Below are 25662 nucleotides of genomic sequence, written 5' to 3'. Positions count from 1 at the left end.
TCCCTCTTTTTTTAATTAATTTCGCGCACGCATGGTCAGACTCCAGCTATAACGTTAAAGATTGTGCAAGCGACGACACTTGCATCGCTTTAAGTTAAAAATAGAAAAACATCTAGTTAAAATGGATTAATTTTCGTGAATTTTTGCTCTTACAATTGTTTACTACATTTACAAAAGATTATAAATGCGAATGAATCACTTTCTCTGAAACACTACCTATGAAAATTTTTGCGCTTTTGATTTTGATTTTAATAATTCCTAGTTAAATTTATGTAGTAAGTGCGAAAATGGAAAAATTACCTGCGAGATTATTGTGAAGAAAAAAATAATTTCACCAGATGCAAATGATTTAAAAGTAGCAATAATGTCCATCTCTGTTTTTTAGGATAAAAGATTATTTTCAATACAACAATGGAAACAATTTCCATTCAATAAACCACAAATTATCTGAAGCCACAAGTTTAATTAGTACTAATTGAATATGAAAACGTTTTGATATTGAGTTTCATTGTTTTAATTAGTTAGTACTTGATGATTACTTGTTATTGTTAGTTAATGATTTTAAAGCTCGACTTGATTCGATTCTAATTTCTTTTACAGTTCAATCTAGATTTCTCTAACGGGTCTAACCTATAATTGGGCGCTACTACAAAACAAATGAAAAAACAAATATTACTAAACTGTTACCGATTTTTATACTAAGAGTATGCAAACAAGAAGGTGGGTTACTTGTAAGAAACTAGGAATCAGCATCTAGGAAGCTGTGGTCACTAGAGACAAGTAATTATCACCGTAGGTAGACCGCAAAAAAAAATCGTAAAGTCTGTCGTAAGTTCGTAATTTTTGTCTGTCCTCAATACCGCCGCCTGAGAACATTTTCAGCAGAAATTTAGTATTTTTTTGTCTATCTCTTGGACCGTATAGTCACTGTAATTTTGAGAAAAATAAAAATCGGGTGGAAACGTGACAGAAAAGACCAGGAATAACAAGAGGGGAAGAAAATCAGGCATCAATATACCAGAGGAAAGTTTCTTCGACGTAAGTTGTGATGTAATTCAGAGAATCAAATTCCGTACATCATTAGCATTAGTCACAGCTACAGAGATAAGAATGTTTATAAATAGAACGATCTTATTGCAATCATATCCTGCCGTACGGGCGACCACGGACCGCGTCAGCTAGAATGAAACGTCTCATAAAGTGCCGATGCGGGTTGCAGCGTGCGCGGGCGCATCTCTGACTCATACACTATAATTGCGGACCACGTGTTCCCTTTCAAGTGTCGATAAGTCTAGTCAATAAACGCTCCTTCTTTGGGTGCTTTGTTTTATGGCGTGAATATCATATCCATATCATTATTATCAATAAACAATATTAAATATATCTGCTTTTTCGATTTGGACACCATTTTGAAGGCGAACGATTTACCATCAGGGCTTTTCTATAAAACACTAGCCGATGCCCGCGACTTCGCCCGCGCGGATTTAGGTTTTTTGAAATCCCGCGGGAACTCTTTGATTTTCCGGGATAAAAAGTAGCCTATGTGCTAATCCAGGATATTATCTATCTCCATTCTCAATTACAGCCAAAGCCGTCCAGTAGTTTTTGCGTGAAGGAGTAACACACACACGCACGCACGCACGCACGCACGCACGCACGCACGCACGCACGCACGCACGCACGCACGCACGCACGCACGCACGCACGCACGCACGCACGCACGCACGCACACACACACACACACACACACACACACACACACACACACTTTCGCCTTTATAATATTAGTGTGATAAACGAAACTAAGATTTTGCACTTAGGTTCTGTCTAAATACGTACTTGTATCAAAACTTCACTAAAAAACGAAGAAACGATTTAAAGAAATCCCAAAAAGGGTCCTTTGTAAAGTTTAAATCAACGCGAAAGTCTCAGGAATAAAAGAGATCTCTGTAATATAAAAATTAGACTACCTAACCCTCTAACGACGTAAAAAATGACGCCTTCTCATAAAATAACTGTTTAGATTGACGTCACAAAATACATTTTGCGCGTCGCGTCGTCTCGTTACGATTTCAATGTCACAAGTCACAACTCATAAAGTTAATCATATAGATTTAACCTTACAGAAACACTGATAAAAATACTAAAACCAAACTATTTCGTTAGGTAGTGGTTATTTCCACCGCCCGCCCGGTTTCACTATTGTGGATTTTCTACATGTTCTTTCTTAGAGGATCCTTTCCTTACTTCTTGTAGGTTTTCTACTTTGTATAGAAAACCTACAAACATTTTAATCTCAAGGTGTCATATCCAGCGTTTTAAGCTGTACCTATGTTGATGTACGTTGATTTCATGATATTTCAGTCAGTCAGTAGGTATCCTTTTACATATATTATTTTCGCTTCAACATAGAATTATTACTTTCGCTTTAAAATATACACAGATAACGATATGCAAATAAAATTCCCATTTCACTGTTGGCAAAACACTATCTCAAATTGTAAACACAAGATACCTTTTCTTGGTAGAGCATTCCGAACACGTGGTATTTTGTTACAACTTGAATGACATTTGACGATTCTAGAGCTATATCTAGCTATACCCTCCCAAGTGAAATTAAATATATTATGGCTTATGAGATCATTGTACCTATTGATAACTATTAATGCTCATTCATTTGCATTTTGCACACAAAAACATAGTCAATGCATATTTTCTCGCAAAAAATGTATCGCACAAATTACAGCTTAATAAACCAAAGCACCATTGAAAGAGCGTTACTTGGGGAAGAGGAGAAATAAACTGTAAGAAATAGAAGCTAACGTTTTGTGTATAATATTTCAGAAAATATCAAATATTTCGCATTAACAAGTACGTTTTAGAAACTTGTAGGAGAGGGACTCGGTGAGTTGGGAACCTAAGCGGGAACATGCTAGGACGCCATGCCGGCAAATATCTTGTATAAATAGAAAATATTCAGTCAGTCAAAGCCAATGTATTGGGCAAATATGCTGGCATTGGTGACGAAGGTAGATTCCTCCTACATTAATGGTGACGTCAATCAGATCTACCATTCTTTAGTAATTAGTATAGAGTGAGATGTGACAGTTTACTTCGTAGCTCGGGCTGCAGAACGTCATCAAGCTGACGAACGGGTCTGAACTCTGCACAATGCAATTACGTGTAGAGGCGGGAGTTTCATTTCTACTGAAAAAGCTGAATATCTTGCATCAATATTTACTGACGCAACTATTTTTCGGAAATAAGGCAATAATGTACGACCTATGTACCTTGTAATTAGTGGCATTGCGATATGTGACAAGCATAGTGTATGTACTTTGTAACCCGGTTGCAGAGTTGTCATCAAGCTAGTGAGCGCGTCTGAACAACGCAAGTACGGGTAAACACGGGGGTGTTAAAAGCCCCAACCGTTTCTGTTCCGCTAAAATAACTGAATATCTAGCATCAATATTCGCAATTATTTTGTGAGAAGTAAAACAATAATGTACGACCTATTGTACACTTGTAATTAGTTACAGTGTGAGACATGACAAGCATACTTTGTATCCCAGGCTGCAGAATGCCATCAAGCTCACGAGCGCGTCTGAATAACGCAATTACGGGTAAAGACGGGGGTGTTAAAAGCCCCAACCGTTTGAGTTCCGCTAAGGGGCCTGTCGTGCTGGGAATATGAAAATTATGAGGGGCACATTTATTGCATGCGTTTGTATACTTCAATATTTTTTTATTACATGACGGGACGTAATAGACCGTGATTAAAGGACCAACTGATTTATCTATTTCGTGGCCATGATTGATTTATATCACGGCCCTCGATTTTTTGCGTAAAAACTCGCCATCAAAGTTAATTTAAAATGAAAATGCATGGAAAATTTTATTACAGGATAGGCTTATTGGGCTTGACGACAATCATGCCGGAAAGCATCGCGGTGGGGACGCCCCGCACACCCGCACAACCCCCGCGCTAACCACGTATGGGTTACGTGCGGGTGTGCGGGGCGTCCTCTCACCTCATACCCCGATTGCCATCTCGAACTGTCGCGTACTATAATAAGTGACAGTCCAGTATACCATACCTCAACAATTTACGCAGTGGCGTAGTTTATTTCCCTATTTTAAATTTGCCGCTTTTTTGAAAATTTACCCACTGGCTACTGTAGCGCCACCCTTATTAAGCACAACGGACACATTTTATATACGGATGCCGTGCGCCTACCTCTACACTCCACACCTTCAAAGTACTTTTAAGTTACACATGCCAAGGAACACGGACGCCAGAAGAGCGTCTACGCCAATAATGAGCTCATCATCAGAGTTGGTGTTAATCGCCTAAGCAAAGATAATGCAAAATGGAGTCAGTATTATGAACGAGTAATAGCACTGCGAAAGAGCGAAAGCGAACGCTGGCAACTTTGTAATTGAATATCCAACAACCAATTTCCGAAAAGTCGGAGTGGATGCCTTAGTGGAGGAAAAAGAGCAAAACAATAAATTCAATACATATAAATACGGTTTACTTTTTTTATAGACCCAGTTTGATTTAATTTAAATAAGTAAACCTTTGAGTATTTTCATATGTTTTTAACTTTCCACGTTTATTATAGGGCAAAATTCTACACAACCATCAACGTAACTACCAGATCATGGGGTTCAAAAAAGTATATGTACGTGTCATTCAAGAGAGTGTGAGTTATTATCGTGTGCGTGATTCTATTTTCTAATCGCGTCATAGCAATAGATTGCATAACTTTGTCAGTGTGTGTTCAAAAGCAGTTCCTACCCGCATGAAATGCTAGAATATTTCGTGATGAAAGTGCTTTGCGGGTTTATTTGTTATTCGAACCTATGACTAGTTGTAGGTTTTTAAAAAGGGGAACTCTTTGATTTTTCGAATAAAAAGTAGCCTATGTCATATTCCAGGTTTTTAACTACATCCATGCAAATAATCACGTCAATCCGTTGCTCCGCTGGGGCGTGATTGAAGGACAAACCAAACAATTGTGATCGTAACAATTTCTTAAGGGGTCCAAGACGGTGGGGCGCCAGCCAGGTAACCTCCCAGTGTGCCTGGATGCTGCTGGTCCCTTTTGGATGCGTCCGAGGGGAAGAGCAGTGTTCGGGCCGGTGCGCCCCGGTAACATGGCTAATAATTTCTCTTCGGAGATATTGTTGGCTATGGCTAATGACCTGGCAGGGGGGGAGGTTTCTCCGCGTGTCCCTCTGACTAGCAGAGGGCACAGTGGATGAAGCGGCGGATGGGACGCGGGCGACGTGCGCGTCCCAAGGTCGGGGGACGCACTTCGTTGGTGCGTCACGGAGGTGCGGTGTTGGGGACCGAGCAGGTCCCCGGTGGAGGGTCTGCCTCGGCAGACGTCGCTGGCTGGGTCGCGGTTGTTTGCTTCGGCCGTTCCCGTGACCCAGTCTCCAGGCGACGCGCAGTAGCGCCGCTGGGGTTTAGTGGGTATTCCGGTCGCCTCTCGGCCGGCGAGTCCCACATACCCTCCCTCAGCTGGCTGGCTGCCTCACGGCTGGCTGGCTAGCTTCCGGGGGGGATGCGTAAATGCATTCCCCAGCGTCAACAAAAAAAAAAAAAAGGGGTCCAAGACGGTAGGTTCTGCATCAATCAATTCCGTTAATCATGAGTAATGAAAGGCTGATGCAAGAGAGAATCACCTAGATCTGGCGGTCTTCCTGGCGCAGTGGTAAGCGCTATACTCTTATTTGTGAGAGGTCCCAGGTTCGATTACCAGCAAGGTTTGGAATTTTAGTTCCTAAATTTCTGGCCTGGTCTGGTGGGAGGCTTCGGCCGTGGCTTGTTACCATCCTACGGACAAATCCGTGCCGCCAAGCGATTTAGCGTTCCGGTACGATGCCGTATAGAATCCAAAGGATGTATGGGTTTAGTGAAAATTGCCACTACCCCTTCCAGGTTAGCCCGCTTCTATCTTAGACTGCATCATCACTTACCACCAGCCGAGATTGCAGTCAAGGGCTAACTGTATCTGAATAAAAACTTTAAAAAAAATTGTCATATAAACATCAGTTATCTCGTTAGACGGTAGGTTATCCGTGAATGACTGCAGTGACTGGCAAAGCTGACAGTAGAACCTATCGTCTAAAATGGGCCCTCTAAACACGATAGCGAGTTGATTTGACGGTGTCACCGACCTTGAATTTTTTCCTCCGTACGATGGAGCGACCTGCCTCAATGACCAATGCTAACGATAAGCGAATCTTATCTCGCATGACTGTTTATCTGTTGAATCACAATCTTTGTCAAGGTTTGTCGGTTTTCACAAATATTTATTTTGTACTCACCTAATTAGTTATGCATACATCTCTTGTCTTTTATTAGATACAATATGTGTGATGAAAAATGGATCGTGAGACAGTTGGAAATGCTCATCACAAGGGTTGAATCCAGGAGAACCGGCCAACTCCTGTCCCAAGCCAAATTTGACTCAGAAAAAGCTACTGGTGAGTTTTGGACCAGTTATGGTATGATACACAACTTCCTAAGATGTGTCCAGACTATTACAGCAGATCTATATTGCCTACATCTCTTGTCTTTTATTGCAAGGGGAAAATAAAATTAATGGGACCCTGCCCTACGGAAATCGATGCCGCAACAGAATTAGTTACAATCATTGTGGATATAATTGGCTAGAATAAATTTAGAAAACTAAAATAATCCTATGACAACTATAAATAAATATGTAGATATTGACCATTGTAATGATGGTCATTCCATCATTACAACATCAGTCAATATCTACGACGACCCAATATTTGAATTTAGGGCGGTTTGGGATAGAATAAAGAAACTGGGAGTGACAAGGGTTTTATGGGGATATATTATTATAGGTCTTCAGAGTCTTAACTTGTCGAAGTGGGCCTGCCCACGTGTATCACAAAATACACGCTTGCCATATTATGTCTGAGTACAACATAAACACCTCATGTATTAAATTTCCTTGCACCAAAGTTGAACAAGTTTTTATAGAAAAATTGTTACAAAATTATTGTAAATAGCCTAGTATACATTGCCCTAACAAGCTCGGTCAATGCATGTAGCGAGCACTAGACTCCTTGGTTTCATGCAAACCTCAAAGCATCACGGCGCAATTCACAAACTTTTAGTCACTTTGGTCGACACTTGTGAAATGGGTCAATGTGTACTGGCGCTTTAAAGAAATGCACCGATACAACATGGAGTACATGTAAATAGAATATCACTTGACATCGCATAGCATAAATCCCGTTTGAAATGCAGCCGAGATAGATTGCAAGGCGCAGTGGTGACACGGGCGCATATCTACGCTCTTTGTATTTGCTCACTCGTTGGCAGTGCCTTGGAATAATACATTGCTGGGTCAACAGCGAGATATTGTTCCCATGCATTAGTTGAAGTAGTAATGGGGAGGCTGCGAGCGACAGAGCCGTGGGTGGGCCGCGACCGGGACGGGAGGTCTAAGATCGCTCGCTCTGGGCATTCTGCCAACTCGAAGCGCCACTGCGCCCACTGCAACGTCTGTCAGGGCAATCATAAATCCGCGTTCAAAAACCCCTTATGCTAATCACGTAAGATTCAATTCAGCTTGGATTTAGGTTAATGGCAACGCGGTTGTTTGTCGTGTGAACGTCTCGCGCATAGTCTACTAGGGTTTTTAATGTGAACCATCTCAAAGCCGAGAATGACAAGGAATTTTGAAGGTGTTTGGAAAACAATGCCATGAGAATGGTCTTGGCGCCAGTTGTGCCACGTTGACATAAAAAGATGAAATACTATACCTGTTTTTTTTTCTTTAAAATCTTCCACGACGTTTCAGTTTCTAAAAACATTTTTATAAAATAGGAATCAACCCTATAATGTCTAAGTGTTGGTTTTCCAAGGACTAATTAATTTGTTCACATACTACGAAAGTTGTACACAAATGCGAAATTCTCGCTGAAAAAATCGTCCGTGTCCCAGTTTCCCGCTTAGGTCGTTGACTTCGCACTGTTACATTTCATCCAAATCCATCACAAACAGAAGAGGAAATTAATCATTGATGACTTCATACTAAGCGATAGATAGTCATAAACAATTTTTAATTAGGTAAGTAGGTGCTATCCAATCTATACCTGTTAGGCACACTATTTATACCTCGTTCTCTGGGAAAACTAGTAGGTAACTATCTATTAGTGTTGATACTACCAGGACGCTCCGATTTAATAGATTTAAAATGGGAAACTGTGATAAAAAGCATAATAAATTAAATAATTGAAAGAAGCTATTCTCAAGTTTCAGTTAGCGGTTCGAACTTTACGTTCATATTATGTCCAGCGCTTAAGTTTTTCAATCATATCATGATTATCAGTTTACGGAAATAAGGACGTATCAGCCGCGTATAGTGTGCCCCTTACGCAATTCAGCATTAAGCTACGTTGGTAGGTACATGGTTTTCCTTTTCTTCAAGATAAATAAAAAACCGGCCAAGTGCGAATTAGACTCGCGCACCGAGGCTTCCGTACTCGGGTACTACATGATAAATCAAAAACTATTACGCATAAAAATAAATGAAATCTGTTTTAGAATGTACAAGTGAAGTCCTTTCACATGATACCTCACTTGGTACTCCTTGACCTTTGGTCCTTTACTTGTGCTATAAGACCTACCTACCTGACTTTCATGATTCTAGGTCAACGGGAAGTACCCTATAGGTTTTCTTGACGGACGGACGGACAAACATACAGGCAGGCAGACAAACATACAACAAAGTGATTCTATAAGGTTTCCGTTTTTCCTTTTGAGGTACGGAGCCCTAAAAACAGACTAAAGACACATACAGATACAAAGATAAACATGAATTGGATAAGGAAAGATCTCCCTGTTTTCAATTATGCGCAGTTTAGGTGAACAACAACACAGCACCAAGGGAACTCTCATACGTAATTTGTTGACGTACGAGCCGGCAGGTGGGCCTCGGGCGCTGAGCTGACTCACGGCTAAGATAAGCAATTACAGCACATCTGTTTGTTTGTATATCCGTTTTACCGTTTTCAAATTAGATAAGGATAAGTTCGATTTGTCATCAAAGGAATTATACAAGGAACCTTAAGCTTAATCTACACTAATCTATACTTCTACATACTTATACTAGATGATACCCGCGACTTCGTCCGCGTGGATTTAGCTTTTTATGTCAATTTCCGGAACGCAAGTTACCTTTGTACCAAAATTCATATAAATCGGTAAAACGGATGGGTCTTTGAGAATCCCGTGGGAACTCTTCGATTTTCCGGGATAAAAAGTAGCCTTTGTCCATCCCCGGGATGTAAGCTAACTCTGTACCAACTTTCATCAAAATCGGTTAAACTGTTGGGCCGTGAGAAGCTAGCCGTGAAACTGAAAAAAATGGCTTTTAGAAAAAAATGGCTAGGTCTGTCAAAGAATCTCTTATGATAGAAAGGAAATTTAAAGAAATGAGAATTTTCTATTATTGGAAGTAATTTCCTGTACGAATTGCTTGAATTTTATAAAAATCATTTATCCGAGGAGGACGGAACTAGTTTGAAATGAAAATAACATTAACGAATTCGCGGGTTAGGTACCTACTAAATCATATACGAAACTTAAAATAATAAAACGCAATAGACTTATCGACTGCTGAAAGTTGAAACTAATTAATTAAAGCAACCCCTCCCATTCCTTGAAAAGATCCATTTAGCTAATAGCAAAAAATTGCTGAAACGTGCACGCCCATGGAATTAAATCAATTATGATTATTGTGACAGCCGCAGATCTTATGAACGTAACCGTGTCACGATAATATCGGTACAGACAGACAATTAACTATTGTCTATTCACCCTCAATTGGGTACCTAACCAATTTAGGTAACGGGCATTACTCATATTGCCAGGTCCATATCTGGACGTACTTAGGATTTCAGAGAAAAATATTTTTTCATAAACATGCACTGTCGCACATTTTATGAACTAAATCGTATCACATTTAACTATTATCTATTCACCCTCTATTTGGTACCTAATCAATTTAGGTAATGGGTTCATATTGCCAGGTCCATATCTGGATGTACTTAGGCACTTGTAAGGTGATGCAAATATTTAGAATTTAGATGTTTCAGAGAAAATTTGTAAAAAAAATATTTTAGTGTAAGCTTTTGCCTCATTTTTATTTTTATTTGAACCGCTAGGTAGGATATCGACGCCATTGCAGCATCAGTTTTTCCTCTGATTTTAATATGGGTGTACACCTTCAAGTGAAGAGTGAATTGTATGGTGAATAGGCATCTTCTAGGCAAGCGCGCTCCATTTTAGGCTGCATCCACAGAGTAGATTATAGGCATATACTGCTGCATCATCATGTATAAATTTAAAAAAAAACAGCGCAGAGAAACTTCCTGGTGTACGCCTAGCTAGTCAACAAGCAGACCAGACCTCATCACAACACGCTTTACCATACATATTTGCGCGAAGTACAGGTTGCCTGCACTGCATAATATTAATTGTTGTGTTGGGTATGAAGGGTTTAATAACAAGTAAGTAGGTACTTGAGACGGCTTCTTAGGTCTTAGTAATGCGTCTTAAAATGTAGGTAGCAAATGGTACCGAGTACTACTATTTTTTCCTTGCAGTACGCTATTTCGTTCTCAAAAACGTATTTGCAGCTGCTCTAGTTTCGCTCCTAAAGTCCTTAGATGGCGTTTTGCCAAGTATTTTTATGAAAACTCGTTGGAGTTGACTTCGTAGCCTCAACTGGAAGCAAGTTGCATGGGAGAGTCAAAAGTAGAAGAGTACAAAGACTTATTATGTCTGGATTATATTAAAAACGGTAAGTAGTTGGATGGACAGATAACCCTAATCCACCCTTACTTCATTAGGGTGGAATATTTGAAAATCCTATCTTATAGTGGAGGCTAGCGCTTGGCTGCTATCAGACTTGCTGGCAAATGATCATGCAGCCTAAGACGGAGCGCGCTTAACTAGAAGATGCCTATTCACTCTTGACTTGATGGTACCCATACCTACATTCAAAATCTCAAGTTTATAGAACCAGCAGCCAGCAGTTCAAGCTGTATGTTAATATGCGCTTAGTATCCAATAAGCTGATCCCAAATTCCTTGTTGATATATTTTCAGTCAGTCAGTTTGTCTTATTATTACAGCGATCAAAATTTCTTTTTCTAAAAATTGGTAATATGGAAAGTTCAGAGCGTAAAATAGAGTAGACGACACATTTAATATGATATGTCAGTGGGACTACCTGGGTAGTTAGGAATATGCAGACTTGCATTTATACCAATATACCTACTTAAATAATGTGTATTGCGTATAGTAGAATGTCGTACACAGAGTTCATTGTACCGTTCCTTAGAATGGATAGTGAATACAAAACGCGCCGTTATCAATAATATTATCAATAATGTGCATCTCAAGCCCCAGCGTATAATCCGCACGCCAACCGTACGTACAATCATACAATGCGATACCATGACCATGTATAAAACTACTTTATGTAATACACTGTCTTGAAACCATACTAGGATTACTGTCCGTACTTTTATGGCGAAGAAAAGTGTAGGTAGTGTAAACAATTAAAGTCTCAGATAGTAAAATCAACCCGTATAATGCAATGTAAATCGGTTGGAGCGCAAACAGCAACTGAAGCTTGTCGTCCCACGCCACGTCCTCGCCCTAGCGCCATCTTTTTCGTCGCGATGGAGGGGGCTCTGACGTCACGACCACAGCATAACCACCAACACCAAGCAACACCGAACGTGAGAACGAGTTGTTGCCAACACGGCCATGCTGCATGGTGCCCGCCCCGGGCACCCCACGAGTCGGGATAAAATTACTGCAAAATAAACAACCGTTAACACCTGATTCACATTACCTACTTGTAAGGATCCTTCCTAACTTCCTAAGGAATATTGCCCATTCATTGTCACTTATCACTTAACAATCATACGACAGCTCGCAACTTAACAAGATACCTCCACTATGTACTCGTAAGATCCAGGAATATTGTCCATTCGTTATCACTCATCACAACAACAGCTTTCAATTTAAAGAACAATACAACCGCATCTAAAGGGACTTTGCCACACTTAGGGGACCAGATTTGTCGTAGTTGAAAACCAACTGCACTTAAAGAGCGTTTCGCTCACTTAAATGCAGCAAGTTGGTCAAGACCACTTGCACTTAAAGAATATTTCGCTCACTTAAGCGTACCAAGTTGGTGAAGACCACTTGAAGACCACTTGCACTTAAAGAACATTTCGCTCACTTAAGTGTACCAAGTTCACCTTCAAGTTCCAAGCATCATAGAAGACCACTTGAAGACCACTTGCACTTAAAGAGCATTTCGCTCACTTAAGCGTACCAAGTTCGCCATCAAGTTCCAAGCATTATAAAAGACCACTTGAAGACCACTTGCACTTAAAGAGCATTTCACTCACTTAAGCGTACCAAGTTCGCCATCAAGGTCAAGCATCGTAGAAGATCACTTGAAGACCACTTGCACTTAAAGAGCATTTCACTCACTTAAGCGTACCAAGTTCGCCTTCAAGTTTAAGCATCGTATTCCAATGTGATATTTTATATCCATGGTGCAATATTCCAACTAATTAATCTTCCAAAATTTTATCACGGCTCGCTGTATCAATTATGTTGCTATACATACTTAATTTTAAATAGATTACTCAACATAATACACAGGGTAGCCTTGCCAACACGGTTTTAATACTCCATGAATATTCTTTAAAGAAGCAATGCATTAGCACTCACGATTAAAATCAGATCATACCTCTTTACTAAATCTCAAAATTCTTTACTAAATTCTGAACACATACTACTCAATGCCATAGCATCGTGCACCCACACAGTGCTCCGACACTATTCATCCACGTATGCAATCACCACACTATCTTTATCTACCGCGCATCCACGCAAGGGATCACCGGTGCCTAGTTCACCATAATACAAGGTATTTGATCTCATAAGAATCATATTGGATCTCATCCATTTTATTTTAACTATCAATGCTTTATTATTATAAACGGATCATTTGATTGTAAAGTTAAACTAATCAATATCTTAACTGCAGTTATATTAATGATTTCACTAGTTCACTGCATTATTAATTACGAGGGTTGGTCACCAAATATAATCTTATAACCCACAAACTATTTTAATTCATGAATTACTCTAGTATCAAACAATAATAATAATTGGTATTTCATATTCCATATATGCAAATATTAAATTACGCTATCTCAAATAATTATTAGGCTAATTAAAAATGATAAACAGAGAGTCATGGATTATGAGCGACACCGATGCATGCCACTGCCAAAACCAAGACTTTCTTTTTAACTCATTCATCTGTCCATTCGCGCAGGGAATTCATCTACTGCCACTGTATGCTATTTAATATTTCTATTCGCACAATATACTCTTACTGTCACTCTTTATTATTTTCGGCCCGTCCTGATTATAGCACAGAATTGCAGCTGAGAGCATAAAAATGTTGCATTTGTCTACCCTCTTATTGTAATCTTTTTAATGAGAATTTCTCAAGTTAATAATACCCACTTAGCTATCCGGACAAGAATATTTCTTTGTTCAACGCAAATGTGAAGCTTTTACCCAAATTTGTAATATTAGGTATTAACTACCAACATAAATCATAGTTATTTTTTAAATATTATTCTAATTTGCATTATTAATGATATACTATAACTTTACAAACTAAATAAAGCTTCATTATCATATTATACACACCACAATCCGTAATTATTATTTGTTTTTGAAGCAGGTACCCAACAAATGCAACAAAACTTTTGAATTGAACAGACTACAGGCAATAGTTCTAACTCTGAAGAGAAATATTACTTTCATCGTTACTAGTCTGTCTGTGTCTATTTTATTAAAATATAATGTACAATCCTTTTACCTTCGTTCTAGTTCAATCTAATTGACTTGTACATGTATACAAAACGGTTCTCTGTTTGGATGTACAAAAAATAGCTAAAATGCTTTCAGAGGTCAATGTGTATGCGAGTCTACTACTATTACATTACTTTTCTCGGGGGTAAACCAAATCGGATCACTCTGTTACATTCCGTCCAAGCAAGTTATTACTCCCTAGTACCTAATAGGTACATACCTATAACATAAAAATAAATTCGCTTAACGCAATTGAATCAAAAGGAATGTTGACACATTTTTTTTTTATTACCTTTTTGTAATTCTGCTAAAAACCCTTGTATCAACAAAAAAATTCAGCTTTATCTTTAAATAGAAACCTTACGTAAAATTATTCATCTTGTATGCCAAAAGTACGCCCTAATATTATAACGCTCTAGTCAAACATCATATTGTAATGCATGGTAAATTATTTTGACGATTCAAAAGCATTTGTAAAAGTTTACTTGAATTATTACGTATATTATATTCTATTCTTTTATATTATATCATATTCTATTCTAGTCTAGTCTATTCTATTCTATTCTATTGTATATTGAATATTATATCGAAAAGGGGATGCCTATGTCGATGAGCACTCAGAATATAAAAAAAATAAAACTAAAACTTCATATGTAAATAATCTTTACTGTAATAATTTAAAGTTATTATCTATCTACTTAATTATTTACTTAGGTAGCACTAAGGTAAACCTGTACAGTACTTATTTAAAACTGCAACAAAGGCTCTTTTTTAAATATTTACTGATTTAAATAACCTGTATAGCAATAATAATAGATGAAACAAAAGAAACAATATTTAAACAAAACTAAAAAAATGGCTAATCCAAAAATGTTACTACAGTGTGCATGAACTATTGAATGAATATACCTCAATAATACGATAATACGATATAAGAAGATTGTAATAACTTTGTTAACCACTTTTTATTTGTAAGTACTTTTTTTTTTTAAAGTCTGATTAATTATAATAGGACATAATTTGAAAACTCCCATAGTCTTTATTTATATGTGACCTTTTTTTATTTAATGACCATATAATTAATTCATAATTTTTGCTATTCATATTTCATATTTCATAAGAATTGTAATATTACCTTTGATTATTTACATATGTTTTACTTTGCAACGCCCCAACGGGGTTTCATGTTGTAATATTATGATATTTTTTTTATTTATGATGTAAGACATGAATGCAAATAAAGAAAGAATAAAGAATTACCTCTATAAAGATACGAAAATTCTAAATATAAGTCACTCGTACGCGCTTCAAACTTGTATTCCTATCAGGAAAATAATAACAGGATATATACACTCCCAATTATGCTTTAAAAGAAGAACAATCACGAAAACTTCCCTAAAAACTAGTATTGTAAACGTATGGATGTTATTACTTACCTACACAATTATTCAATGTAGATAATATGAAGTACTAAAATGGATACTTGATATCATGTGCGTAAGTACCTACCATTGTAAATGTAAATAGCTGTAATTCCTGATATCTAAAAGGACTGTTATGCTCTTTATTGATAAATAAATGTTTTTAAACTGAAATCCCTTTACTAACGATTTTGATATGCGCGGACAACTACTTCCGGTATCTATAAACGCCTCGTGACATGTATCAAAAATATACACTTTTTAACCCCATATATTATGTAACATTTACTTACAATTAATATAATAACTTATTATTATAATATTAATATTGACATTTAATTAAGAGACATGTTACCATAGAAATTAATTCACTTTTTGGTCTCATCAGGATTATTTGTACGGACTATTCCTGATGAGTATTAAATATTTGCATGCTTATGAAGTAGAATATGAAGGTCGCTGCTTAGTTATAATTTTGAACTCAACAACTGATATTCAGCAAATAAATAAATTTCATTTCATTTCAGTATACGAGTTCGGGATTGGTTATCATGATTTATATCTGAGCTAACATTTCACTTGTGAAGTTTGACTAACCTAAGACATTCTTCGATTACTTTTACCACTACCACTATAACATTTTAACTTGTTCGTCACGTATACTACCCACATGTTTAATATTTTTATTATAAAAACTTCTATGTAAATAACAAGCTCAATCGTCACACGTTTTTAAATTATTATCTTCTAAGGACGTATATTACTGATTCTACTATAATAATTGACCCACTATAATTTAAACAATATTTTGTTCGAAAAAAAAGTTGAGACAAACGTGAATTTAACATTTAGTTCCAAAATAAAATTCGAACAAACTAAAAATTAACCATTTTAAAACATATTCCTTTGAATTTGGAACTAAAAGACAATTTCGTTTACCGATCACTATTCCCACGAGGACCACTTATAGACTGTACGCAATACTAAATCGTGCCAGACTTTTAGCTGATACCTTCAACTTAGTTTAGTAACGAATTATCTCACCTGACTATACAAAAGTTTGAGAATACGATTTAGTAATTTAAACCATATTCACTTAATCTTTAATAATTATTCAAAGTACTCACAGTTTCGGTATCTTTACGAGATACCTTATTACGTTTCCATCGCGGCCGACGGTGTCCTGGCACTTGAAGACCTCTAGGTGGAAAAGTACGTTTGCGTTTCGACCGATTTTTCCTCAAAGCGTAAGTTACTACACACTTCTGATGTAAACAATTAAAGTCTCAGATAGTAAAATCAACCCGTATAATGCAATGTAAATCGGTTGGAGCGCAAACAGCAACTGAAGCTTGTCGTCCCACGCCACGTCCTCGCCCTAGCGCCATCTTTTTCGTCGCGATGGAGGGGGCTCTGACGTCACGACCACAGCATAACCACCAACACCAAGCAACACCGAACGTGAGAACGAGTTGTTGCCAACAGTAGATATAAATATAACTTGTTATAATTATTGTTTATGCAAAAAAATACCTACTAATAAATGAAGACAATATCTTGATACTATATTTTTAACAGTGTTATTTGAATACTTAACTGTGAAAAATTTTAGAAAATAAAATGGTGTGGCGGTAGTGCGTATTGGTTGCTTTTCTTGCAGGAATTCAGGCTGTGCATATTTCATGCTGCACGTTGTAACAGTTCATAGTTGAAACATACAGATTTGTCTACTTTGGCAAACTATAGCAAACTTGTAGTTCCTTGTATATCATGGATTTGAGCAAAATAACGCATGCTTCTATCCAATATTTCAAGCGATCGCGGCTAATAAATAACAAGTGTAAATTAATTTATAACACCCCCGACAAGTGAAGGTTACAGTAACTAGAAAAGAGCTGATAACTTTCAAACGGCTGAACGGATTTTCTTGGATTATAGCTAAGAACACTCTCGATCAAGCCACCTTTCAAACAAAAAAAAACTAAATTAAAATTGGTTCATTAGTTTAGGAGCTACGATGCCACAGACAGATACACAGATACACACGTCAAACTTATAACACCCCTCTTCTTGGGTCGGGGGTTAAAAATATATAAAAGGAAAAGCCCTAAGACGATAAAATAGGGGTATTAAATTTGTGTAGTCCACGCGGTGGAAGTCGCGGGCATAAGCTAGTCATAGAATAAACAAAAGGTAATGCCAGAATGCAGTACCATTAAAAAATGATACGTGCACCGAGCCAAGTTGTTTTATCCAAAAAATACAGCAGTTATAAAGGTAGATCATTTAGGTCAGCGCGCTTAACTGGGATAGTTAAAAATTAAAAACGCCACTACTGCGCTTGTAGTGAACTTCCGCATTATAAAATCTACAATGCGGGTAAAATAGAAATTTCGAAATTCTGTACAATAAAGCGTATCATATATTCTGTCTTTGTAATTTTGTAACAATAAAGTTGTTTAAATAAATAAAATAAATAAATAAAGCAATAAATATAGTATAATCTAAACGATAAATTTTTTAAAGGATTAAAGGTTGCGTGAGGAAGCAATATATCCATGGCCATACCTACTTCTTTAATATTATAAAAACGAAAGTAAGTATATCTGTCTGCTAGCTTTCCAAGGTCGTCAAAATCGGCCAAACGGATGAGCCGTTTGGCCGATTTTGACGATTGGTTCAGATATAGCTTGCATCCCGGGAAAGGACATAGGCTACTTTTAGCCCCGAAAAATCAAAGAGTTCCCACGAGATTTTTATAACCTAACTTCATAAGGACGAAGCAAGCATCGCCTACTTGGTAGGTAGTTGGTACAGAGATAGTTTGAATATTGGAGCTTGCATACTTTTTATCTCGGAAAATAAGTTTCCAAGTGATTGTTAAAACATAATTCCACGAGGACGAAATCACGGGCATCATCTAATATTAAATATATAAGTAAAGATTATATGAAACATTATAATTTATAAGTAGGTACTTAATGTGTCGATATAATTAAGTGTGTAGCGGAAACGTGTTTACAGATTACACTTTAACCGCATAACTGGTGGTAGCCTGTACTATGCGTAATATATTAAGTGCAGAATATGAACGAAGTCAATAGATTATATCGATTTAACACAAAGATAAACACAGCACTTACTGCTGGATCAGACTTAGGGATTATGCACGATTTTTTCAAAGCAAACTTGTCAAAGAGTTAAAAATTTCACTTCTTGAACTTTCAAACCAAAATATCTACAATCTGTTCTGTTTCTTTCAAGAAAGGCCTTGATGCTGATGTTAATAATTTTATAAGGCCTTCAATCACACTAATCACACTAATATTATAAAGGCGAAAATTTGTGTGTATGTGTGTGTGTTTGTTACTCCTTCACGCAAAAACTACTGGACGTACTGGGCTGAAATTTAGAATGGAGATAGATTATACCCTGGATTAGCACATAGGCTACTTTTTATCCCGGAAAATCAAAGAGTTCCCACGGGATTTTTATAAAACCTACACCCACGCGAACGAAGTCGCGGGCATCAGCTAGTAAGTATATAAAAGTAAAAGCTGACCGACTGATCTATCAACGCAGAGCTCAAACTACTGGACGGGTCGGGCTGAAATTCGGCATGCAGATAGTTATTATATATAACGTAGACATCTGAAAAAAAAAGGATTCTTGAAAATGAAACCTCTAAGGGGGGTAAAATAGGGTTTAAAAATTGTGTAGCCCACGCGGACGAAGACGCGGGAATAAGCTGGTTCAATACAAACCTAAAAAAGGTGAGGCTATAGCCTTAGGTTTCGCGAAACAAAAAACGTAGACAATGCAAATGACTAATCAATCTCATGAACGAACTGGACCAAATGTGTAGGTATTAAAACAAGGTCATAGTATGATATTTAAAACAGACAATTAGAAACTTATCTCATTATACCTAACTTATATAAAAACAATCTACATAAATGCTTTATGACTTGGAGAATGACGCTCCTTTTTATTCCAGTTTAAAAACCTAAATCCACGCGGACGAAGTCGAGGGCATCATAAATAAATAAGCTAATATGAAACTATGTATTGTAATTTTTTTAACGAGCAACCGTCGAGTTCCTTACTGCTTCTTCTCGATAGGAAGGGCATTGCTAATTTCCGAAGTACGGTGGTAAATTCACTTGACGATTCAAAATGACTTTCTTTTCGGGTTACTTAAGACTGACAAAGTGCACCTTGCTTATTTGGCACTGAAAAAGTCATAAATCCAGAAAAGAAGCAAAGTTTGTTGAATAAAAATATATATATGTATATATATATATTTCTACGTAGGCAGGTAAGGTAGTATATATCTTAACGATATCATATTCACGGACGGATAATAAAAACCGAAATAAACATTCAATGACTAATATTAACATTCGATATGTTTTATGTCCACTGACGTGATGCATCACAGCGAAGAATAGATCTTGAAGCTGCCAAATATCGTGAGTAATGTCACAGGCTGCCCCCTGGGTAATAACCACTGACCTCTACTAAAAACAAGTACGCTGGACTTGCGATTGCCGACCTGTTTATGAAGCAACTTGATTTTCGCTATTTTGGCGCTGATAACTGATTTTTAAGTAATTTTTCTATTTTCTGTACTACATTTTTATACCCAGCTATCGTGTGTTTTAATATGTGTAAACTTTCGTTGGAGACTGTTGTGGTGTATGTGCTTTGTGTTTGTGTTACCTATTGTTTAGTTTGTATACTGTGTGTCTCCATTAAAAATAAAATAAAATAAATTAAAAATAAACAGCAGTGAGCGTCATGTGACGTACTCATAACTAAATATTACTGATTATACATCTGTCAACTTAATATTGTCAACACGAAGACCATTTGACACGAAGTGTCAATTTTATTAATTTCGGGGCTCGATTAAGGTAATGACAGCTACAGTGTGACGATCGCAATCACCTATGATTGGTCGACACACTGTCGCTATGGCTTCAATGCATTGTTGCAACAATAAAGAAAAATAATTTATTCATATTATCAACAAGAATACCATAAATTCAGCCAAACACAATAATAAATTGTGATTGTAATAATGATTGATGCAGGGTTCAGGTGGGGGCACTTCAAATCGGCATAAAAAATAACTGTCATTTTGTATGGCACATCTTTGCCAGCGTACTTGTATATGTCCGTTTCAGAGGTAATGACTCAGTCATGGATTAATTAACTCAAGTCAGGGTACAGTTACTGACCCCCCAGACGTGAAACCTGATAACTACGGCGGTTCTTACAAGAATGGATTATCGATTGAAGGTTGCCAACTACGTCATGGACCAGACGATTTAAATTGAAATGAAAGCGATACTTTTAACTGTACATAATACTAACAGTCTCAAGGTCAGCTGTTATATTGTAAGAAATTATTTGCATGAATTAAAATTGGGGGTTTTAGAAGAATCAGTTCCAAAAGCATCGTCCTTACACCCGAAGCTTTTATTTACAAATTGAAGGAAAGGAAAAAAATTTATTCGATTGTTTCTTTATGGCAATTTTTTTTTTTCAGAAAAATCTGTTCTAAACCATTGTCCTTACATTCAAAGCTTTCGACAATTAAAAGCATTATTTGAATAGATAACATTTATATTTCACAGAGCAAAATATAGTACAAAGTTTCAACTCAATTGGATAAACTACGCACGAACGCATACATCTAAGGAACTCCTAATTCTAATAATCCTGTAAAGATTAAAAGAAAAATTCTGTAAGTAAAGAAAGGTAGCGAAGGTAGACGATAAAATGAGGGGTACATTGTACCTACGTGTCGAAAAACAAAAACAATGCTGTTGACAATGAAGAATGGGTGCCTTATCAGTCAAGGGCGCAATCACAAGCAATAATAAAAGTTGGCCCATTATTGGCTTTAAAGCCGCATAATGTGATAACGGCCGGTGCGAGGAGGGCGGGCAGAGCGTCGACCCACATCGTCCGCAACTGATTAGATATTGAAGTGCAACTTATATTGGCCAAACATTACACTATTAAGGCTCGGAACAGACGGCGCAATGCCACTGCAACAAAACACGTTTCAGTCAACAGGATGTTTTCATAAAACGTAAACTTGTTTTAAGTTAAAAGTTGGACGATTATTGGTTTTAAAGCCGCGTAATGTGATAACGGCCGGTGCGGGGAACGCGGGCAGGGCGTCAACCCACATCGTCCGCAACTGATTAAATATTGAAGTCCAAATTATATTGGCCAAACATTACACTATTAAGGCTCAGAACAGACGGCGCAACGCAACTGCAACAAAACACGTTTATTTATTAATAGCGATGACCCGCGGCTTCGCTCGCGTGACTGAAGATTCTTAATAGCTAATAACTGAGATTTTGTTACTTACAATATTTTTTGGTGCAATGCTGAAATCTCAAATAAAAAGCTACTATTTATGGCACTCTATAGGTCACTATTATTAGTAGAGATTGTGCGGCTTTGGTCTGGGTTTTATGAGTTTTGAATTTTGGGCGCAATCGAATAACAAATGCGTGAAAAATTATCCTGCGGGAGCTGTTTGTCTGTGCGGATTAAATTTAACTTATGTCACTATAAAGGTCTTCCTCTATACTAATACATAATACTTAGTGTATAACAAAATATAATATGGAATTTAGGTACTTCATTTATGGGCAGTTACTCCATTTATGGATAGGTACTCCATTTATACTCCATTAAGGTTAAACAAAGAATAGACTAGTGTTCTATGTTCTAACTAGATTAAGATAAAAATTAAAATTAAAGAAGCCTACGAGGACACATTTCAGACAACTGAAAGTTTTCCTAAACATATTACAATGTAAAGGAATAACATTACAATGTATAATTCAACTAGCGACCCGCCCCGGCTTCGCACGGGTGGACACTACCACGAAAAATCCTATCTATTTTCCGGGATAAAATATAGCCTATACGGATTCGGAAGAATCCCTCTAAGTAATGGTAAAAGAAATTTTGAAATCGGTCCAGTATTTTTTGAGCCTATTCAATACAAACATACAAAAATACAAAGGTTTCCTCTTTATAATATTAGTATAGATGAGAAGCAAAGTTTAGGAATGAGTTGCATAACAGCTTTGATAGTTTTAATAAGTTTGAGCTATTTTGTTGTATCCATATTTTAAAATTCGGTTTTCTTTCCTAGAAAAGAAAAGTGGGTATCTTAGTTCTCTTCTAGGTAGTTTAAGTTTTGTAGGTGCCAAATTTCGTTGAAATCGTTTGAGTGAAAAGTGATGGATATAATGAAAGTATGGATGATACAAGGGGCACTATGAAACCAACACCTCAACTTATCAAAGTTTATAATGAGAGAATAGATGAAGGTCGCTCAAATTATTTAAGTGAAACTTATATTGGCGTGATTACGCATAATATTACGAAAACAAGACATGCTATTTAATTAGCACAGTGCAATTTCGGTATGTTTCGGAAACAAACGATTTGTTATTCAACATTCAACTCTTGATGAAAATGTTAGATAATAATTAATTTGTTAATTTCAGAGGTGAATGGAATAAAGTTTAACTATATCAAGTAATAATATACAAATAAGCGAATTCATTTTTGACTAAGTTCTCATTGCTACTAATCACTGCCTATATTATAAATGCAAAAGTGTGTTTGTTTTTCAATCACGACACAATGAAGCAATGCTTTTTATCCCAGAATTTTTAAAAGTCTAAATCCACGCAGACCACAGACAAATTCGCGGCATCAGGTAGTTATATTATTATAAATTAGTCCCCGGCTGCACTGAATTCGTGTTTGTTTAGGTTAATACCAGAACTACTGTTTGGATGTTCATATGGATTTCTAACTTAACATAATAAATCATTTATTCATCAAATAATGAGTTATGTACAACAGTTGTTTATACAGAAACTTTTACTCATACACAACTAACTGCCAGAGACAGTGTGTAAAATAAATTTATGACTTTTATAATAAGTAATATCCTAATAAAAACCTATCAGTAAGTTAACTAATATGTAATGTATTTTGTGTACAACTGAATATTTTAGCAGTTAACATTTAAGACAATTTTGTGGGCATTAGCTAGTAAAATAATCAAATTGGTTGTAAAATTCAAATTGCCGCAGCTAAGGACTACTCTTACCTTGCAGTCTTTGTGCCTATAGCACCAAGTGCAGCCGACCAGCAGTCCTACAGCAGTAATTACCAGCACCAGCGCTGGCAATGCTGCATACAGACTTGACTCCCGCCATCCCTCAAATAATGACCCATTTGTTTCTGGAACTGGAACAATGGAACTTATATATAAAAACAATCTACATAAATACCCATACAAAAAACATAAATATAAAATAAGATCCCAACCCACATTATAAATGTGACAGTGTGTTTGTTTGTTTTATTGGTTTGCCCTTCAATCACATCACAACAGAGCAACGGATTGACATGTTTTTTGCATGGGTATAGTTATGACGCTGAGAGTGATGAAAGGCTCCTTTTTATCCCGGTTTTAAAAACCTAAACCCACACAGACAAAGTCGCGAGCATCAGCAAGTTATTTATAACAGAGTGTGGATTTTACTTGAATGGAATTAACTAGGAACTAACTGGAACTGACCAATTTAATAGATCACATTTGACATTTCTTCTTCACTTGATTGGTGGCTTTTTGTAGTGCCAACCACATTGGCAATGCACTTTGCCAATGTGGAGCCCAATACAGAAGTATGACTACCAATAGAGAAAGTACTTCAGTACTTATCCCTATTAAACCAGAAGGAAGAGGAAGACCCCCCAGTCACATGGTGGTTCAATGTGACTGGGGGGTTAATGTTAAAGCCCTTAACATCTTATCAATGACAACCCAAGACAGAAATTCCTGATGCTTATGTACAAGGTGGCCTGACCTCAAGAGCAAGAGAAATATGAAGAATACTAATGCACTGAAAATGTACATCACACATTCTTAATTTATCTATGGATACAAAGTTGTGCAGATAGTTGTATAAGCTTTTCAAAGCTAAAACTTTAAAATGCCAAACTATACATATAATGCCTACTTGTATAATAGACTAGTAGTTACACAGTTAAAATTTTAATTATCATTCAGCTTTCAGATAAAAATACAGAATACTATATTTTATATTACTAATTGAACATTCAATCATACTACGTACTTAAATAATTTGTTTTATCATTCATTTAAGACTTAGAAGTTAAATAACCTATTTAAAAATTGGAAGTAGGTAAGTATGATAAATGTAATCAAAACAAATATCTATATGCATGGAGTTCGATACTATTATAACAAGACAATAACAAGGTTTATTGGACTTATTATCTTCGGCCATCAAGTGATCATCACAAATAATTACTTAAGCACTATGAATATTTTCTGCACTTTTAGAGGGTACTGAACATAATACTTACCAGGCTGATTGAAAAATAATTACACATGCAGAATCAGTTGAGATAATTACCTGACTTTTATTGCAGAATAGTTTTGTTTATGTGTGATTCTTATGTATAATAAAGGATTATTTACAGATATTCTGTAAACTTGCTGCTCACGGATTCTAGATGCTCGTGAAACGTATTCGAGAACATACTTAATTTTTAAGTTTAGTACCCACATATAGTGAAATAAGTCATACCTAAGTGAATTTTTTTCTAACAACTTTTTCTTGAAAGTAGTTAGCTACTTGCTTACGTTTGTAAACAATTAGCATCGTTTGCAAAGTAAATTGATTTAGAAAAGTTACGAATAAAATAGTAAATGATGAAAACATTGGTTTTGGATAAATCGACTCACCGTGCGGGTAGGTCTGTGGCGTTGGGTCCACAGGCAATCCTTGCACTGAATACACACTCGTCGCGGCCAAAAATAAGATCAGCCATATTATAGCCATTATCATTACATTATTTGCACAGCCGTATTACTTTTCGTTTCATTATTAATAATTTTAATACATCACAACACAAAAAATACACGATCTTTGACTGGTTTGCACAAACAACAAAATTCAATAGTTTATTCACTATACAATACTAGCCATTTGAACTACGCACAATTTACATTGGAATATTTTTAACACACAAAATATACTATTAAATTATGGTTTTCGGGCACATTTACATTTAAATTGCGCAATCCACAGCTGTACAGAACGCCATTTTTCAATTTCGTTGATGACAGATTACGAAAAAAAAGGGTTGCCATTTATTTTGTTATTTTAATCTTTTTACTGCAGGT

The 25662-nt window shown here is 36.6% G+C and overlaps 1 protein-coding gene across 6 annotated transcripts in view; it reads right to left on the bottom strand.

Annotated features, from left to right (window-relative positions):
• The window catches only part of LOC123871810, a 50237-nt gene extending 24626 nt beyond the window's left edge, over nucleotides 1–25611 (bottom strand). For all 6 annotated transcript variants that reach the window (XM_045915775.1, XM_045915776.1, XM_045915778.1 and 3 more), the window contains exons 1-2: nucleotides 25222–25611; nucleotides 23554–23693 (exon numbers count right to left, since the gene is read on the bottom strand). In XM_045915775.1, the coding sequence (XP_045771731.1) occupies nucleotides 23554–23693; nucleotides 25222–25324 (243 nt within the window). In that variant the 5' untranslated portion in view covers nucleotides 25325–25611. The remainder of the gene's footprint in view (nucleotides 1–23553; nucleotides 23694–25221) is intronic.
• Nucleotides 25612–25662: the final 51 nt, after the last annotated feature.

Source organism: Maniola jurtina, chromosome 14, assembly GCF_905333055.1.
Source record: "Maniola jurtina chromosome 14, ilManJurt1.1, whole genome shotgun sequence".
NCBI classification, from domain to species: domain Eukaryota; kingdom Metazoa; phylum Arthropoda; class Insecta; order Lepidoptera; family Nymphalidae; genus Maniola; species Maniola jurtina.
The sequence above is the reverse complement of the archived record's forward strand: the minus strand, read 5'-3'. Positions and strand labels throughout refer to the sequence as shown.